Source organism: Enhydra lutris, unplaced genomic scaffold (genome assembly GCF_002288905.1).
Source record: "Enhydra lutris kenyoni isolate GAN:26980312 unplaced genomic scaffold, ASM228890v2 scaffoldscaffold86, whole genome shotgun sequence".
Taxonomy (NCBI): domain Eukaryota; kingdom Metazoa; phylum Chordata; class Mammalia; order Carnivora; family Mustelidae; genus Enhydra; species Enhydra lutris.
The window spans coordinates 5,303,531-5,323,346 of record NW_019154170.1 but is presented as its reverse complement, the minus strand read 5'-3'; the positions used below and the strand labels follow the sequence as shown (position 1 = coordinate 5,323,346).

The 19,816-nt window shown below is 62.1% G+C and overlaps 1 protein-coding gene across 1 annotated transcript in view; it reads left to right on the top strand.

Moving 5' to 3' along the window:
- The window catches only part of LOC111161706 (one cut homeobox 3), a 16,965-nt gene extending 1,253 nt beyond the window's left edge, over positions 1–15,712 (top strand). The window contains exons 2-3 of the mRNA XM_022525569.1: positions 42–359; positions 15,423–15,712. Coding sequence (XP_022381277.1) covers positions 42–359; positions 15,423–15,712 — 608 coding nt within the window. The remainder of the gene's footprint in view (positions 1–41; positions 360–15,422) is intronic.
- The last annotated feature ends 4,104 nt before the right edge of the window (positions 15,713–19,816 follow it).

Sequence of the window (19,816 nt, the reverse complement as noted above, 5' to 3'; positions counted from 1 at the left end):
AAAAAAAAAAAAAAAAAAAAAAAAAAAAAAAAAAAAAAAAAACGCCGGGGCGCACGGGTCCCACGCGGGCGGCGGCGGCCCGGGCGCGGGAGGCGGCGGCCCCGGGGCGGGCGCCTCGGCCGAGGAGATCAACACCAAGGAGGTGGCGCAGCGCATAACGGCCGAGCTGAAGCGCTACAGTATCCCGCAGGCCATCTTCGCGCAGCGCATCCTGTGCCGCTCCCAGGGGACGCTCTCCGACCTCCTGCGCAACCCCAAGCCGTGGAGCAAGCTCAAGTCTGGCCGGGAGACCTTCCGCAGGATGTGGAAGTGGCTGCAGGAGCCCGAGTTCCAGCGCATGTCGGCGCTGCGCCTCGCAGGTAGGAGCGTGGCGCACAGCGGCGAGCCCAGGGCTCCGGCTCAGGGCTCCCTGGCACCCAAACGAGTGGCCGCAGGGCACCCCAGCCCCTTCTCAGGCCGGGGCCGTGCGCCAGGCCGATGGCTCAGGACTCCCTGGCGGGAGGCTGGAGCGTGATCTGTACCCCAGCCCGTTTGTACTGTCGCCAAAAGGGAGAGAGGGATCGTGCCGCCTTCCCCCCCTCCCCACTGCCAGCAGCCAGCCTGGCCCCTTCGGGATCGGGGAGGGGGCCTTGGTTCCTTTTACACTGTGGGGAGGATCCCCGAAGCAGCCTGCAAGGTCTCTCATTGTGTGTGTGGGGGGTGCTGTGCCCCAGACGCGCCGCTGCTGTCCCCTCCCGGAGCCCCCCGCTGCGCTCCCAGCTCCCGGCAGAGAGCCCAGACTGTGCACGGGCCGCGGGGCCGAGGCGGCCAGGGCCAGGCCCGCTCTCAGCCCTCCGCCCCAGCGTGCGCTTCTTTGTAGCTCGGCCTCAGCGATCGATAGCCCCCTCCCCCGCTCCGGCCGCTGGCAAAGGTCACCCGAGAACGGGCGGGGGAGGGGCAGGCCCGGGGACCCTCGCCCGCGCGGCCCGGAGGCCTTCACACCCCAGCCGGCCGCCCTGCGAGGTTGCTTCTGGCTCGGGAGCGCGCCCTCCTGCCTGGCTTTTCCGTTTTGTGTCTCCCTCATTTCTGCCTGTCGGGACAGACCGCTGTCTATCATTCGCTCGATCTGGTTCTGCTCCTGCTCCTCGTCCTTTCTTCTACTCTCTGGTGCTCTCTCCGTCTCGCTCTCTCTCAGGCTGACTCTCAGCCCCTGGCCCCCTGGGGACTGCGCTCCCTTCCCCCCTCCCAGCTGACAACAGCTGGGTCCACACCTGCCCCCAGCGAGGCCGCCTGGCCAGGCCCCCCTCTCCCTGATGCCTGTGGGGTGCAGGAGAGCCCCTGCCACCGTCCCCACAATGGGCCTGACCTGGAGGGGGGTGTCTCTCCCTGGCTGCAGGGGGAGGGGGCTGCGGCTGCCCCAGCCGTGGGGACAATAGCCAGGCTCGGTGGCCGGATCGATTGCTTCTCTGCGCACAGGGGCAAGAGGAGCTGGAGTGCTGCCTCTCAAATTGGGCGCCCCCCAAGTGAGCGGGAAGGCAGGGACGGATCGAGCCTGGAGTCCAACCAGGGAGCGGGTGGCTGGGGAGGACCACCACCGAGGGTTGCAGCGGGTCTGTGCGTGTTCCTCCCCTCCCCCAGGCGTACCGGACAGCCAGGGGGGAGCCTGTGCTCACACATGGCCTCAGTTTCCCCCGTGTGTCGTTGGGGTGCCCAGCGGAGCCTCCTATAGGCTTCCTAGAGTCTCCACTTCAGGGAACGGAAAATAAATTCTCCCTCCTACTTACGTGGCAGCTGACCCAGGGTGACAAGCTAGAAATGGCGTTAGGAACCTAGACAGGGCTTGTGTGAGGGCAAAACCTGTTCTGTCCTGCCCCCCACCCGGCCCCACGTGCCAGGACCTGGGTGTGCTCCCAGGGGTCCCTCAGTCATAGCAGCACGCGCGGCCACAGCCTGCTCTGGGCAACATAGGTGACATCAGGACCGGAACACACACCCCTGTGCTCTGGCCACAGCCATAGCCTGTAGGTGTGGTACACTAAGTGGCACTCTTCGAGACCGGGCAACCGACTCGTGGCATCTGACCACTGCAGCCACCTTCTGCTTTGTCCCCAGTGCAGGTACCGAAGGGGACAGGGTGTCTGACTTGGGCACACCCCAGAGAACACAGGCCACTTTCCATTTTTCTCACCGTCCTCCCCTTCAGTAACTTCACGGCCATTCACGCATTCAGCCGTACCTTCCGGGGCCCCAGAAGGACAGACCAGGCGAGGAGTCCCCAGCTGGGGGCTGCTGCGGGCTGAGTGGTGCCAGCGGGCAGGGACACACTTGGGGCGTCCCTTCTGATCCACCTGCTCCGCGCCCCAGGCCCTGGGCGCCCCCCACGACTCGCGGGCACTCCGGGCCACGGCCGCACCACCGGGCTGGGCCTGGGAGGTAGAGGCGGCTGGGCCGGTGGCAGGCGAGCGGTAATTAGGCTCCGGGAAGCGCAGAGGCCTTTAGTTCCGGTCGCTGCGCAAATGAAAAGCGGTTAAGTGGCGGCAAATCGTAGTGCTTAGGGGGAGGCAACGGGGCGCGTCCCCCTCCCCAATGCTGCGCCCCACACAGTGGCCTGGCGTGCCCCCAGGGTCCACGCCCCCCCACACCCCCCACGACCACGGCAGGACTCGCCGCCCCGCCCTTGCTCGCCCCAGCCTTGTCCGTGCCCTCGCCTGCCTCCGGCCTACCCGCCTCTGGCCTATGCGCTCGCTGCTCCGGGACCGGCCACCGGGCTGACCACGGGCTCTGGGGCCAGGAGACAGAAGGACACACGCAGAGAAGCAGAGATCCGCAGGGAGGGAGAGAGCGACAAAAACAGAAAGAAAGGAAAAGGACAAAACTAGAGACAGAGAAACAGACAGAAACAAAGATGGGGACAGAAAGAGAAGCCAAAGCAGAAACAGAGAAAGACAAAGAGAGACAGGGACAGAGACAGCAACTGAGAAGGGAAAGCACCAAAGAGAAGAGCCGAGCGACCCCCTGGGCAGCTGAGTGGGGTCCCCTCAGCCTGGGTCTCCCCCCACCTCTCTCCTTCCCTAGTCCGGGGCTCAGGGGAAAGGGGTGGCGTCTTTTTTTTCTGTGAAGCACCTGAGGAATCTGGCTGGGCAGACCTCAGGGTCCACCCCACGGCCCTGTGCCTGCCTGTTCTCTGTGCCTCAGTTTACCTATCTGTAAAATGTTGGGGAGGTGGCAGGAGCCAGGTTCTGGGCCTAACATTCTGAGATTCTGGGACCTGCTAATCCGGGCAAGGCCCATGCTGCAGCCCCTACCCCCACCACCACCGGGGGCCCCCGCTTCCCACCCCATTCCAGGGTCCCGGGAGTGTAAGGCTTGCCAGCCGCCTCCTCCTGGAAGCCTCTCTGGCTCGAGCTCAAGCAGGAATTGTGGGAGAGGGACTGGGGGAGGTGAGGAGGGGACTCTCGGCTGGGGCGGGGTGGTCGATGAATTTGAATTGCCGTCTCTAATTCATCACTGCCGCTGGTCGATAGCTTTGGCCGTCTTCAAATATTGTTTAAATTGCAACTCTGGAGGAAAAGTATTTTTTGTAACTGATCAGAAAATATATATATAATTAATATCAGGTGGAGTCAGTTGTCCTTCTCCTTGTCTCGCTGGTGAGTCGGGTGCCCCAGCCGTGGTAGGGACTAGCATGGAAATTGAGGCAAGGAGGGAACTATTTCTGGATTCAAGATGCTGATAAGGGGGACAGCAGGCCAGGCTGGGGAGTCTGGAAGGGACAGGAATGGACAGGAAAAGGCAAACCAGCCCCTCACTCAGGGTCAGGCCGGCACTGCCTGCCCCCAGCCTCTTCCCCACTCTGTAGTCACCATCCCAGGGGGGAGGGGCAGCGGGGGGGGTGTCTGAGCGTGAAGGGGCCCAGCCTACAGGGTCCGAGTCCACCCGAGTCCCACTGGGAGGGCTGTGCAGCTTTCCTAAGGCCTGCCCAGGGACACCTGAACTCAGTAAAAACCTCACTTTGAGTGGCAGGGGGCCCTCACATCTTACAGATCCCCCCAGGACGTCCCAGCAGGGGACTTGACCACATGGGCCTCACCGGGGCTCCCTCACTGGTGGGGTGGGAGGTGAGGGTCTGAGTCTCACTTTTCTCATCTGAGAAATGGACCCAGTTAGACACCCTTAGTAGGTGCCTATGGAGGTTTTCTGGTCACCTGCTCCCTATGGAGACCTTCAGGGCACAGTCCCAGACCCTGCACCCTGAGGCCACCTCGCTTAACCACTCCCCCCACGCATCTCTCCTCATCTTCAGGGGGGTCCCCACGGCAGCCCGGGATCTGAGAGATGCCCGGAGAGTGGAGAGGGAGTCTGGCGGGCTCCCACAGCGATGCATGGAGTGAGAAGGACCAGGTCTGGGATTGTGTGTGTCCCAGCCCTGTGAGCTCTGCAGACACTCAGAGCTACCCTGGGTCCCCCCACCCCCAAACAGGGCCCTCCCTCCAAACTGCAAAACCTGGCTGGGACAGCCCCAGGACCCTGCCCAGGTTCAGGGATTCTGTGCTGCTGCTGTGCAGACAGGGAGATGGGGAGGGGCAAGCTCTGAGATGGGGAGGGGGCTGGCTGGGGTGCCTGAAGCCCTCCCCCTTTCCTGGGCTCAGCCACCAGGAATGAGAGATGGAATCATCTGGAACGACCATTGAAGCTAGATGTGATTATTGTGCCCACTTTACAGACTAGCAAGCTGAGACCAAGAGAAAGGAAGGCAATTCCCAAAGTCTCCCGCCAGTGTGAGACAGAGCCAGTTCCAGCAGGAGGGAGAACAGACTCAGTTTCCCCAGTGAGAAACAGGGTGCCCCGGGGGTGGGGGGTGCAGCCCCTGATGGGCTGAGTCTGGAGGGGCTGAAAGGAGGGCTTGAGATGCCAGGGTTCGCACCTCCTGCAAATGGGGGGACAGTCCAGGCAAATGGTCCAGGAGGGACAAAGGCTGGAAGAAGCCTCAGGGGACTGAGGCAAAGGACAGGAAGATGTCTCTCAAGGTCATGGTGAGTTCCAGTTTATAAGCAGCTTGGCCCCTCAGGCAGGTGGACCGTGGGGGCTGGCTGGCAGGGCCTACTTGTCTCCCCTGGGGCTCCTCTGAGGGTTACGGGATCCTGGGCCCACGTGAGCTCCCCCAGGGAGGGGGTATGGGGACCGGGTCCGGCTTCCCCCGTCCGACTCAGAGCCACCAGCGTCCCTGCCCCTGCTATCCCTGGACAACCACCTCCTCACTGAAGCTGCCCTCAGGGTCAGCCTGGGCTCAGCATTGGATTTCTAGCCCTCCCTGAGCCCCAAACCCAGCAACCCCTTCCCGTCTGTGTCCGCAAGACAGGGACAGTCACACGCCCCCCATCACAGGTAAGCACATGGACAGGTGCGCACAGTGAGGGGCCGATGCTGGTTTTCCTTTATTCTCAAGTCCCCTTAGCCTAACATCCCAGAACTGGGCGGGGGCTCTAACTTCTCTCCTGTTCCGTGCTGCTTCGGTCAACCATCACCACTCTAGTCTGAGTGACCTCTGGTGCTGCTTCCCTCTCCTCCTCCTCCTCCTCCTCCTCCTCCTCCTCCTCGCTGGTCTCCAGGCTCCACTCCCACCCCGTGCTCTCTCCTTCAAAGCTGGAGGGTGGAGGGTGCTTCTTACGGTCACTTTGGAGCTCGTCACACCCCTGCTTAGCATCCTGCCGCCGTGTAGCCTCCCTAGATCCTAAGAGGCACAGGAAGCTTCCTGCCCACAGCTACAGATGCCCTAGCTCCTGGCTGGTAGACCCCTGAGCACAAAGGATGGGAGGCGGGGAAGCCTAGAGTGGCTATGAGGAGCGATGCGCCCCTGCGGCTGGCCTGCGTCTTTGTGTGTAGCAGCAAGCTCAGCTTAACCAGGGGAGCTCAAGCTGGTTTGAATCAAGTTTTTAATTAAATATGGCCCTTGATCAATAAGGAAGGCAGTGCTAGCGGGGGATGGGAGAGGCTAGGCCTGGAGCCAGGGGCTGCCGTGGGACCCTGGGCAGTGTGCAGCACCTGCAGCCTCAGTTTCCCCTCTGCCAAGTAGGCGTAGGTTTGGGTGGGTTTAGGAAACCGTCCTGCCTGTGAACTTGTTCCCTGCAGGCAGATGTGGGGAGGCTTAGACCCAACAAGTCACAGATTCGCAGCAGATGGAAACAGGGACACGGAGATGGGTCCATGACCGGTGACTGCGGAAAGGACCTGCAGGGGAGCAAAGCCAGGTGCGCCTGGGGCCGCGGGTGGCGTTTCCCTCCGGCTGCACCCGCAGACGTACACGCATCCGCGCTAGGACACGGGGGCGCAGGCGCTGGCTCAGGAAGCCCATACGTTGTGCTCGGATCTGGGTCTGGCGTGTTGGGGGCTGCATGCGCCTCGGGACCGCGGCCGGGATCCCCCTCTCCCCCAGACCCGTGCAGGCGACGGGGTCATCCATGCGCCCCCAGCTGGGCCCGCTGGAACACCTGTCTCGCGGGCCTCCAGTTACTGCCCGACTCCACTCCCGGATGCTTGGGGTGGAGAAAGGGTCGCACCCAACCACAGTGACAGGGGAGCCGGAACCGCGCTTCTCCGAACGCCAGGCGCATCGGCGCGCGCGAGCTGGGGGAAGCGTCAGGGCCTGGATTTCCCCCACAAGGCGAGCGCCGCCCGGCATTGCCGTGGAGACCGGCCACGGAGCTGTGCCGCACTCCGCACCTCTGTCCTCCGCGGGCGTGGGGATCCCTTAAACCCGAGAGGAGCCAGGAGTGCACTCGCCGTCCGCAGCCTGGCGGGACGTGCGGAGACCGCAGGCCCCTGTAGGGCACACGCGCGAGGGCGGCCGGGGAGCGCCGGGGTGTGCGCTCCGGGCCTCGTGGGCGCAGCGCTGGGAGCGCGGACCACCAAGCGCGGGCTCCCCGGGACTGGGGCGGGGGTGTTTCGCGTGAGCCTGGGGGTGGTGGCTGCGTCGGAGGCCTGCGACCGCCGCTTCCCCCCCTCCCCCACTGCGCGCGTCCCTTCCCCAGATGGAGACTAGAAGCCCCAGCCTAGTGGGAGCGCAGGGACTGGATAGAGAAACAGGCCCCCAGAAGCAGGGGAGCCCAGTCCAAGCCGCCGCTCTCTCCTCCGCCGCCTCCGTAGACAAGGCTGCATTATCATTCCCAGTGCTGGACACATTCGCCTCCTTCCAGATTTAAGGGGAGCAAGACGGCGGCCTCCAGGACCCTCCTTCCTGCCGCCCCGCTTCTGCCCTACGGAGCCAGCGCAACTTAATTGGGCAGCTAAAGTCCTCGTTCCTTCTGTTTTCCTTTTCCTCTTTTTAAAACAACATCTCAGAAAGCCTGTTCTGTTTTGCTTCCTTCTCCACAACACCCAGAACATTCCACATCAGGAAAGAGAGTGCCTCCCTGGTCATTTGTGCCGGCTACGTCCTGTTCTTGTGGGCCGTTTCCCTCTTGCCCTGGCCACCTCCTAGCCAGAGGACAGTCAGGCTGTTCCAGACGGTTCTGGGCCAGCCCCTGACCACCTGCCCGGGAATACTTGGGCGCGAGACTCGAGTTCTGTGAGTTGATCTGTTGATTGGTTTTTCCTAATCACTGAGGTGCTGGATCACGTCCTCCTTTCTGGGTTGGCCTCTCCGTTCTTTTTTTCTTATCGCTGGTTCCTTTCCGGTCATCTTTTTCAAATCCATTTCCAGCTGCTGGCCTCTGTGGCTTCTTAATAGGTTTTTAAAAAGAAACGCAGTGTGCAGGTTGGGGATGGGTGTGTCCGCGCACCCGCTCCGCTTCCCCGTGTGAGGGTGTCCGAATGGGGGGGGGGTCTCCACGGCCCACAGTCTGAGTGGGAGCCACCCCCGACACCCCAGTCCCCCACCCCCAGGCACTGCACCCTCCAAATGGAGTCCGGGAGAGGGACCCTGCGGAAACACTCATTTCCCTGTTAAGTCTTTGAAAGGCTCAGAACTAATTTGAAAACATGGCCATTACGATCCCATCTGGGGGGAGCAGTGGAGAAGGGGGGAGGAAGGCCAGCCACTGGCTGGGGGAGAGGTGTGCCGGGGCAGACAGGGGAGGGGAAGGGGAGGAAGGGACGGAGAGTGGACGGGGACAGGCCGTGAGGACAGATGAGGAGGCTGAGGCCTCTGAGGGTCCTTGCCTGAGGGCAGGGGTCTGGCTGTGCACCTGTCTCCTTGGAGATGACTCCGCGCCCACCATGGGGACCCCCTTTGGGCTCCCCCAGGGGTACAGGGTATAGATAAAGAGGTCCATGTATCGACTCCAGGTCCCCTTAGGGACTAGCTGTGTGACCTTGGGCAAGTCACCCACCATCTCTGGGCTGGGGAGGCTATGGGGCAGGCTTCAGGGCAGCTCAGGCCAGTGGGGACAAGCCATCAGGGTGGGGGCATCAGTGCTCCCCACATCTGGGCCTGGGCAGCTGGTGGCTGGAATGGGACGTGTCGCCAGGGAAACCAGTCATCATCCCAGCCGGAGACCAGGCTCCGTATTGAATTGTCTGCTCCAGGAAGCCTAAGTTGAGCACAGGAGGTGGCCGAAAGGGGAGGGGGGGCAGCGGCTCCAGCTCCAGCGCCCACACCCCCCCATCCTGAGCCCAGGTGCAGGGGTGCAGGGGTGCAGGGGAGAGGGCAAGCAGAGGGGCCTAGGTGTTGCCCTGGGCATGGACACAGAGGGACAGGTGCCCCCATTGCTGAATTCTGGTGCTGCGGCCCAGCTCCTGTCCCTCCCTGTCAAACCCAGCCCTTCCGGGCCACTCTGGCTCATTCCTCTTGTCCTCGGGGCGTCACTAGACCCCCCTCCCCATCCAAGACCTGGGCTAGATAGTCAGGCCCACCCTGCACACCTAGCTCTGTCCCCTGCTGGAGCGTCCTAGATGGGCTCCCAGCTGCCCCTCCCAGCCACCACACACGTGCCACCTCTACCCCTCCCTGCTCCAAGCAGAGTCAGCCCCCCGCCCCCCGCCCCGCTTTCCATCTCCCTGGGATCATTAGTGACCCGTCTCAGACACCGGAGCTGGAGCTCGGCTGGCAAGTGAGGTCGCCCTGCCCCCAGCTGTCCCTAGCAGCACCTGGCACACAGCAGCTGCTTGATAAAAGCATGAAGCCAGCCTGGAGGAAGGGACGGGCCCAGGGTCCTGCCGGGTGCTCTAGGAAAGGCAACTCAATGCTCCAACCCCCTGCCCCGGGGCTCCCTCCTGCTGACAGACAGGGACCTCGGGGTCACAGGGTCCCTGTGCTCACCTGATAAAGCAGGAAACCAGTGTGCACAGAGTGTGCGTGCAAGACCCCAAGCCAAGACCCTGGTCCGCACGGCGGGGCAGGCAGCCGGGAGCCGTCCTGAGGGTCTGCGTGGTCCCCGGGCCACACCCCTGCTCAGACACAGTGAGCCTGGGCGGGGACTGGGCACATCTCTGCTGCCCCCACCCTCATCACATCACACCCCCAGGTTTTCATGCCGCCTCCCCCTGACATGCATCTGTCATGCAGACGTCTGCCGGCTGGCCCCTGCGCCTTCCTACACACCCTCGGGGCTCTCCCCTCCTCACCCCTCCAGACACCCAGGCTACTGCCCACAGCCCAGCCCTTCGCATGTGCATGGATGACTCTTGCTGGGGTGGCAGGATGTCCCAGTTACTTGCCTCAATCACACATCACCCTCCACTCCACCATGTGTTTGTGGTGGCCCCACGTGGACACCCCGATAGGATGAGGAGGACAGGAAGATGCCCCTACGGGCAGCCCACTGGAGCACCACTGCCCGCCCCCAGGCACCTGCTCCTGCCTGGTTCTGTGGCCCAGACTCAGTGTACCTCTGGGAGATGGGATGGGAGGAGAGAGGAGAAGGAGCAATGGGAGGAGGAGAGAGGGGGGAGGAAGGAGAGGAGGAGGAGTAGGTGGGAGGAGATAGAGGGGGAGGAGGGGGAGGAGCAGGGAGAAAAGGAGAAGGGGGAGAATGGGAGGAGGGGAGGAGTGGGAACAGGGAGGGGGAAGGGAGGAGGAGGAGAAGGGGAGGAGGGGGAGCAGGGAGAGGGAGGAGGGATGGGAAGGGGAGGAGGGGGAGGAAGGAGAGGAGGAGGCAGAAGGAACAGTGTGGCCATCAGGTGATGTTGGGGGAACAGGTGCAACCCGCTCCCTCCCGCGGACCTGATCCTCTTCCATCCGATGAGGGTGAGTGGCCTGGAGGCCCCTGCTGCTCGCTCCCTGACCTCAGGTGGGTGCAGGCTGCTGGGGGTGCTCCGGGGGTCCCGCTCCCCTGAGCGGCCCACCCGGCCAGTGGCTGGCTTCGTCTCCCTGGGCCAGTTTGAGCTGAACCCCCTCCCTGCCCCCACCCCCCCAGGAGGGCGGGGAGATGTGCCAGTCACTGGACAAACGGACAAACGCTGCCGGCCAGCTGTCTCCAGCGGCCCACCCCACGCTGGGCAGCAGAGGGAAATCAGGCTCAGGCTTGAGCCCAGGAGGTCAGGACTGGGGGCCCCCGGGGAGGGAGCCAGGCTCTTCTGGGGTAAAGAGAAGGGCTTCCTGGGGGCGGTTGACCTCTGCGGGGGCCTTGAGAGGTGGGTAGGACTTCTTGGGCTGGGACAGTGTCTCCATTTGTGCCTCTCTGGGAAGATTCTGGGAGAGATGCAGAGAGAGGCCTGAGGCCAGACCTGAGGTGGGGGTGGGGACGTCATGGCCATGTGACCCCTCCATGGGCCTCAACACCTCAACTCAGCCCCACCATGACATTCAAGACTTCTCTGGCTCAATCCCTTCCTGTAGCTGGGAAGGCCCAGGCCATGTGAAGGTTTCCATCTGGAGCCTGAGGTCCCCCAGTGCACCTCCGCCCCTCCTGCCTGGAGCCCTGCCCCGGGTTGGGGCTGGCCAGCTGGCCGGGGCCCCTGGTCTCCTCTGCAGCACCTGGGATCTTATCCCAGGGCCTCTGGGAACCGCCCCCCCCAGGACCCAGCCCCAGACCCTCTTCATCCCCGGACTCCAGAAAGAGTGAGAGCGGTGGGAGGGACGGGACTCCAGTTGTTCTAAGATCAGAGCATCTCAGAATCAGTGGGGTTTTGCTTTTTTGTTTTTAGATTCTATTTACTTATTTGTCAGAGAGAGCACAAGCCAGGGAGGGGCTGGCAGCGTGAGAGGGAGGAGCAGACTCCCTGCTGGGCTCATCCCAACACCCCCGGACCATGACTGAGCCAAAGGGGGCAGCGTCCCAGGCCTGAGGACCTGTTGGGGGGCACTGACTTGCCCCTGGTCCCCCAAGCTTGTCTGGTAGCTCCCCCGGGGGCCATGGCAACCATGGTGGGTGGCGAGGGTCTGTGTCTGGGGCCACTCCCCGCCCCCCAACCACAGGCTGGGAGCCCCGGGTGGGGGACACAGGGTTGAGTCCTCCTGAGCTGGGCACATAGGAGGGGGCCTGCGGCAGGGCCCCGCGGTGTGGACCCGGTTACTGGAGGAGGTGCTGGATGCAGGCGAAGCCAACAGGAGGCAGGACGGAGCAGGCCATAGAGAGAGGCGATGTGGAGGTGATGGCAGGGGAGGTGGTGACGCTGGGGCGGCAAGAAGAGGTGGGGGCGGAGGCGGTGGTGGTGTGGCGAGGGGTGCACAGGCGGTGGGGGCGGCGGGGGCGGAGGTCACGGGGCAGAAGTGATACTGATGGAGGAGGCCATGTTGGGGGGGGGCGGAGAAGGAGCCGGAGGCGGAAGGGACGGCGGAGGAGGGGATGGAGGTGGAAGCCGCAGGGGCAGTCACCAGTGGAGGTCTTCCTGGAAGAGGTGGCCACCATATGGCATGGCATCGCAGTAGGAGGCTGGTGGCTGGCACTGTGGGTGGGTCCAGGCTTCCCCTTGAGGCGCTCTCCCAGCCCCGCTCTGGGTCAGTCCCTGTCTCCCAGCCTGGGCTTTCAGTTCTGTAAAGGGGCTCGTACCCACAGCCTGTCCTCCTCCCCGGCTGCCCAGGGGACACAAAGACAGCACCACTGGGCCAGTGGGAGTGAGCTTGGGCACCAGACAGGATGCTCTTGAGGGGAAGGTGGCCACGCTGATGGGGGGGGAATTTGGGCTGACCCCCCCCACTGGCACTCACACCCCTGAGCCTCCAGGCTGGGCTCCAGGGGGGCTGTGGGGGATGGAAACCAGGACAAAAGCTGCTCCTGGTAAACAGTTCTGACGGGGCCCAGATCGATTGGGGCTGTGAGGAGCTGTAATTAGATTGAACACAGGGACGGGGTGGGGGGGGCTCTTTTTGCTGTGATCGACAAAACACCAAGTTTTTTCATGACTCTGCTTGGCCTGGCCCCTCCCCCAGCCCCTGCCTCTGGGGCCCCCATTAGGCTCTTGATTGGAGAAGGGGAAGCAGTGGGAGAGAGGGGAACCTTGTCTTCACTCCCTCCCATTCCGGCCTATCGCTGTGGCTCTTGTACTGGCCCCTGCTGGACTTGGGCAAGAGGCTTACACTCTCTGAGTGAACAAGGACAACACCTGCCTACGGGGTCGCCCTAAAGATTAACGGACAAGAGACACGCAAGGCTCTTGTGAGCTTGCTTTCTTTTCTTTTTTTTTTTACATCAGCTTTACGCCCAGTGGGTCTTGAACTCAGGACACACACCCCACCCCCCGCCCCGCTGAGGTGGAGAGTTCCTGCTCTGTGCACCGAGCCAGCCAGGCATCCCTCTGGTATCTTGGTCCCCACTGTAGACGTGCGATGAATTTGGGAGTAAAGTGAAGGAACAAGGGATGAGTACATCAGCCGAAGATGACAGCTGCTGGGTGGGCAGGGCCTCTTCTGAAATTCAAAGCCTAGGCCTGAGTCTTGACTCCTACCCTGGACTTGACTCCTACCCTGGACTAGAGTCTTGACTCCTACCTGGACTACCCGGAGACTCCGCTTTCTCTTTGAAAGAATGGGGGACCTCGTCCCTTCCCTGACCCTCACAGGGTGGCCAAGTTCCAAAGAGATGGGAGGTCAGTCCCCTTCCTGGTCTCTTAACGCAGACAAAATAGATCTCACATCCTTGTCCCCTCTTCTGCACACAGAGGGCTCCCTGGAGCACTGCTCCCTGCCAGTTTGCCTCCCCATCCTTCCATACGCCCACCACACCCACCACACCCTTCCCTCCATCGGCCACAGTCTTTTGGCTGAACCCGTATTCAGCATTACATTATTATGCTTTTGGTGAACGCTGCCCACCTCCGAGTCACACAGAGTGCTAGGACGGTGTCTTTCTTTCTTGTACAACTGTTTGTTTCTCCAGGAGTTAGTGGTTGCCGATTACTGGTTCTTCCCACACTCCCCAACAAGACGCAGACAGACTCACCAGGACTTTCCACACATATTAGGTGGTGTCCCCTCGCCACTTGGCTTGGCGCTGGGTGGGGCTGACCCCCGGGGCCGGTCCCGGTGCCTCTGACCCTGGTCTTCTAGGCTCCGCCCTCCCCATCACCTGGAGGATCCTCTCCTTTTCCTACAAGGAAATCACACTTCCTGAAGCCACAATTGCCTTTTTTAATTTACCTCCTCGTTTTGGGGAAACACATCCTCCGGGAGTTTTCTGAGAAAGGGTGCCCAGAAGTCAACTTTTGGAGACTTTCATCTGTCTGACTCGGTCTCCAGGCCGCCCTCCTGCTTGATGTCCCGCGGGCACACGATTCCCGCTGAAAAGAATCTCCCTCAGAATTTTGAAGACATTGTTTCCCTGCCTCCTAGTTTTTGAGAAGCCAAAGCCACTAGGACTCTTAGACCCTCCCAGGACGTCTGGCTTTCATCTCTGGGAACTTTTACTTTCCTCTCTTTATTCTACGTCTCAGAAATCTCACAAGGACGAGCCTCAGGGAATATCTTTTTTGACCCATCCAGCCGCACGTCATAGGCTCTTAAGCGGGACTCTCATGTCCTTCAAACATGGATTTTTTTTTTTTCATTATTTACTTGGGAATCTCTTCCTCCAGTTTTCGACCTTCTGAATCAGATGACAGGCCCGCCCAGTCCACACTCCATTGTCACCCTTCTCTCGTCTCCCATCTCAGCACCTGCCTCGTCCTATTGCCGGGGACACTCACTCAGTGCTGTGTCCAGTCCTGCGCTGGTCCGGCCCGGCGATGGTCTGTGTAATTCTAAGAGCACCGTCTTCCCTTTTCACCGTCCTGCTCACGGCACCGGATCCTGTTCTTGTTTCGTGGATACAGCACTCGTCTCCCCCTCCGAGAGTGTCTATTACAGCTTTGCCTGCTTTGTCCGTTTCTTCCCCTCTCCTCCTACCATCTTCCGCACTTGTCCCTCTATCTCTCTCCTTCTCCCTCCCTCTTCCCCCTCTCCCTCCCCTCTCCCTCTCTCCCCCCTGCCCCCCCCTCCCCCCCCCCTCCTGCTCCCTCCCCTTTTCCCCTCTCCCCACCCCTCCCTTCTTTCTCTATCTCCTTCAGTCTCTCCCCCTCTTCTCTGTCTCTCTGTCTCTCTCTCTCTCATTACTGTCCAGTAATCTCCAACAATCCCCCTTATTTAATCATAAAACCTGAAAGATCCCTGAAGCGCTGTGTGTTTCAGGTCAGGGGGAGACAGGGAGTGAAGTGGGGTGTCGGTCCTCCCCTCCCGGGAGAACCCCTTGTCCCTGAGAAATGAGCCACAATACAGGGAACATTAATCTATTTCTGCAGACCTGTGTGGACATTGATCTGGCACGCCATCTGGCTCAGACTCTTCTGGAACCAAAAAAAGCCAGTTTGGTGTGTGGTCCCAGTGGGTCACTAGGGCCGGGGGCAGGGCTCTACTGGTGTAGCTCACAGCACCAGTGACTTGTGGGGGTGACAGACTAGCTGGCCGAGGAGGAGTTGGGGTGGAGAGGCATGGGAGAGTGGCCTCTCTACCTCCTGCGGTCCCTGACTAGTACCTGGCAGGAAAAGTGAGACTCCGAGAGAGCCCTGGAGAGACGTGGCCAGTGCTGGCTGGGGAGCTCATCTTTCCCACCCACCGGCCCCATTGTCTCCAGGGCAGGGTCCACTCTGGAGCTGGGGCCCTGTGGAGCAGCCTGGGGTCCTGCCGGGTACCCTGAGGTGCCGCCAGCTCCCCTTTGCCAGCCACCGCCAGCTGGGGGCATGGGCCAGCCTTCTGCAGCCTTCTCCACGCTCCCAATGCAAGGTGGGGGGTGGGGTCTGTCCTGCATCTGCCCTGGTCTTAGATCCTCCCGGCTCCAGGGGATCCCTTGGGCAGGTGTGGGCCTCAGCCCCGGGGGGGGGGGGTGGCTCACACCTCCCAGTCGTTCCCAGCCTCTCCCACCCCGTCTACCCTGAGCCACAGAACTCGCGCCCCCTTTCCCGCAGCATCCGGGGGGCTGCGAGGCGCGCCCGCGGGGCGCCGGGGGCCCTGGGGGCGGGCCGGGTGGGGGGTGCCGGCCCGTGGAGCAGTGCTCACGCCGCGCCCCGTCTTTGTCTCCCATCCGCGCCGGCCGCAGCCTGCAAGCGCAAGGAGCAGGAGCAGCAGAAGGAGCGCGCGCTGCAGCCCAAGAAGCAGCGCCTGGTGTTCACCGACCTGCAGCGGCGCACGCTCATCGCCATCTTCAAGGAGAACAAGCGGCCGTCCAAGGAGATGCAGGTCACCATCTCGCAGCAGCTCGGCCTGGAGCTCAACACCGTCAGCAACTTCTTCATGAACGCGCGGCGCCGCTGCGTGAACCGCTGGGCGGAGGAGCCGGGCGCCGCCCCCGCGGGCCCCGCCGCCGCCGCCACCTTCTCCAAGGCCTGAGCCCGCGCCGCCACCACCCCCCGTCCCGCCCGGCCCGCGGGGGGCCCGCTGGAGGGGTGCAGCCCGCGTCCCCCAGCCCAGTGCACAAGAAAGGCCCCTCCTCCCCCGCCTCCCGTCCCCCCCCCAGGCCAAAGGGAGCCCTCCACCCCCCCAGACGGGAGGGGGTGGCCGAAGGGGCTCCCCAGCTCCCTGCGTCCGGGACGCCCGGGGGGCCCCGGGGAGAACCAGGGCTCACCGCAGCGTCCCCGAAAGCGGGTCAAGAAGCACATACGAGAAATATAAACCGGGTATTTGACAGAAGGAATTCGGAGAGCAAGCCCTCCCGCGCCAGCCCTCCTCCCCAGGCCCTGCCCGCCCCAAAGTCGCCAAAGCCTCCGCGTCGCGCGGGGTCCTCGCAGCGCCCGCCCGCACCGCGACCAGCCCGCCGGCAGAGCCGCCCCCGGCCGCCAGGGTTCCTCGTGCCAAGAGCCGCCTGCCTTAACGTCCGGCGCGGGGCTGCCCGGGGACGGGCCGGAGCGCGCGGCCGGCCCACTCGTGCGGTCCGCTCCAGACGCCGCCGGCCCGGCGCCGCCGTCCGTCCACTTTACCTGTAGGCACCTTGATGGCACCCCAGGGAGAGACACACCCCGGAAAGCAGAGAAGCAAACCCGAAAGCCCGTCCCGATGCCGCGCGGAGAAACCAGCACCGAGAGCGCGCGGGAGGCGCCCCCCATCCCTGCGTGCCGGGGCCACGGCGGTGCCACCTGCGAGGAACCTTCTGGAACTCCCCCAACACCTCCCGGCGCTCGGGGCTGCCGCTCTGGGCCGGAGGGGACGCAGGGGGCGAGCCTGGGTGGCGACTCTTGTCTACGAAGGGGGAGAGAAGACGCAGAGGGCGGCGGTATCGGCTTGCTCTTTTTTTGCCAAAAAAAAACACAAAAAACAAAAAACAAAAAACAAAAACAAACAAACAAAAAACACACAACTGACGAGAGGGAAGGAAGGGTCGGAAATGAAGATGAGCAGCGCGCGCCCATGCTCGCCTCTCCTCCCTTCCTGGGGACCTCCAAGGTGACCTCCAAGGCTGGCCGGCAGCTGGATCCTGAGAACCCCCTTCCCGCGGTTCAAGGTCTGGAGGCTCGAAGGAACCTCACCCCCAAACCCTGCGCGCCCGCTGCCTCCCAGGGAGGTAGTCACCCCTCGCCCCTTGAGAATGCAAAAGACATTTCTAGTGAAATGCCCCCCCCCCCCCAGGTAAAGGCTACCTCACGCAAACGTTCTTGTCTGTGATTGGATAAATCACGCCCGATACCAAAGATTCCCCCCCAGGACCTGTGCTGGAGGCTGAGTTCCCTGCGGACGACCAGGGGCGCTGGCCCTGCCCTGCAGGTGCGCCGCCGACAGAGAGAGAGAGAGAGAGAGGAAGAGAGAGAGGGAGAGAGAGAGAGAGAGAGAGAGAAGTGAAGGAGAGGGAGGGAGAGAGGATACTGAGGTCGATGAGTGCCTTTTTCTGGAACCAAAGATGTGTGTGAAATGTTCTCTTGTCCTTATCGACTCGCTATTCTCGCAGCTTTTTAAGCAGCCGATCTGAGTGATGCTTCTAGAACCTTTGGGTGTTGGGACAGAATCCTAAGACTCCCTGTTCCTGCTCAGCAATCAACCCCCACCCCTGCTCAAACACACACACTCACACACTCTCACACATTCACACACACACACACACACACACACACACACACACACACTCTGCTGTCCTTGCTGGGCGCTGGAGGCGGGCGGCTGGACCCCTTCCTTCTGCCTCCAGCTGTCACCTGGCCCCATCTCACTGAGCGCTGGCTTGCAGGGGCGGGGCTTTGGGGACACCCCTTGCTGGGTAAGTCACTTGCTCTCCCCAGCATTTAAGGTCCAAGGATCAGAGGCCAGAGATCTCCATTCTGTCCCATGCTGGATAGTTAGGAATTGGCTTGGGACCGGTCTGGTTGTGGAACTTTCTAGTTATGGTGACCTGTGGGCAGATGGGGTCAAGCCCCACCAGCCCGAGTCACAGCCACATTCCCGGATTCCGGGGTCCCTTTCAAACACACACACACACACACACACACACACCAGCTCTAGTCCAGCCCCCCCAGGGGCCCCTACCCCCCCCCCCCCGTCCCCCCCCACTACCCCCCCCCCGACACCCAACTGGTTGTCACATACCAAAGACCATTCTCCACGCAGGGAATGACACGTCCAGCACAGCTCCTTCGAGCCTTTGACAATTTTCTCTGAAATACCTCAAAAATATTTAATGTATAGTTTATGTGATTAAAAAAATCCTTAGCTAGTTTTTGGAATACGTGACTTGAAGCTTTATACCGTTAAATTATAATTTTGCAGACGATGGTATGTCATTTCTTTGAGGAGTTCCGTGGGAGACACATTGAATGTCAGGGCAGTGAGAGCCCGGCGTCAGAGGCCAAGGGCAAGGCAGCGGGAGCGAGAGGCAGAGAGCGCGGACCTGCGTTTACAGATTTCTTACTCAAACGAGTCCTTTAGGAAAGACAGGAAGAGAGAGAGTGTACCTTTCTGTTCTCTGGCGTGTTCTGTCCCTTGTTTTTTGGAGTCATGTCTTATAAGAGTATTTATTATTCTATGTGTTCTGTGTTCAAATGTAATTTAAGAAAAAAAAGTAAGAAAAAATCAAAAAAAAAAAAGACAATGGAATTTGATTTGATGCATGACTAATGTGCTAGGTGGGCGGGTGGGGGGTGGGGCGGGCCAGGTCAGAGCCCAGTTCCGTGTCGCATGGCTGTGTTTCGTGCCTGAGTTCGGTCGGTGCTCCTTCTCGCCGAGCCGTGTTCCTTACCCCCTTTCTAAGGTCCGGTGGCGGGAGGGGGACGGGTCCTCGGGTGGCCAGGAAGGTGGAGGAGGCCGCAAGGCCTCCACACCCAGAGCCGGGTCTGCACCACCTCCTGGTGTCCCTGCACCACCCGTCTGCACCAACCAGGCGGGAGATCCAGGGCCTCCTGCTCCTGGTCTTTGGTGCAAGTGGGTGTCGCTGCCACCTGGGACCCCCGACCCCACCCCAGCTGGTTCACGAGAGCATGAATTCCCAAGTGTCTTGTTCAGAGGAGAGAGACAATCAGCCAGTTCGAGTCTTGTCGCCCAGGGTGGCGGGGCCAGGGTGTGCCCCAACTTCCTGAGGTCCGGAGGGCCCTCCTGAGACACCCCCAACCCCGCCCCCCTACAGGCACCCAGCCAAGCGCCACCCACACCGTCAGCCTCCCTGGCCCTGGGCTGGGAGGGAGCTCCCCTGTCTGGCCTGGGATGTGGGGGGCAGGACCCCAGAGAACAGAGAGCTCCCCAAGTGCCCATCAAAGGGGGCTCCGGGCGGTGTCCCTGCTGCTGAGCTCCCACAGGCACGGGGGTTGGGATCGTGGAAGGGAGCCCCTGGCCCTGACGGAAGGAGGCCCCAGATTAGGGGGGCAGAGGGCATGTTCCAGGACCTCCCCCCACACCCAGCCCATCACTGCCCCGGATTTGGGCCGTTCCATTCCTGAATCCAAAGCAGTGTGAGCCACACCAACCCCCCAGATCCCTGGGCTCCCCCCTAAGGGCTGGTCCTTGGGGGGATACTCTGCAGCCCGGGGTGAGGGAGGGCCAAGGAGCCGTGTGGCCCTGAGTGTTTAATCAATTCTGGACACTAGGGCTGTTTTCTGGGGAGACACAAAGTCCGGGTCATCCAAAGTCCCCCCAAATGCTAGAGGGCACAGAAGCCCTCTCCCTCCCACCCTCAGGTGACAGGCTTAAAAGTTAAAAAAATATATATCTATCATCGTCATTGTTAACCATTGCTGTGCTGGATTTGTTGTTTCGTTTTTCTCCAATAAATTATTTTCTACTCAGTCACCTAGGCTTGTGTGCTGGCGGAAGGGGGGGAGGGGGCGGTGCGCGGAGGGTGGGGGGTGGGAGTCGGCCTGGGGCGGAAGGTGGTGTTTTGGGGGAAGCCGGGGGCGGGGCGGGGGGCAGCCTGGTTGGGGACGAGGTTGCGCGGGCAGCGCTGGACATGACCGGTGCCCTGGAGGGCCTCCCCTGCCCGCCCAAGAAAGGCTGGGGTGGGGGCGGGGCTCCCCCTGCGAGGCC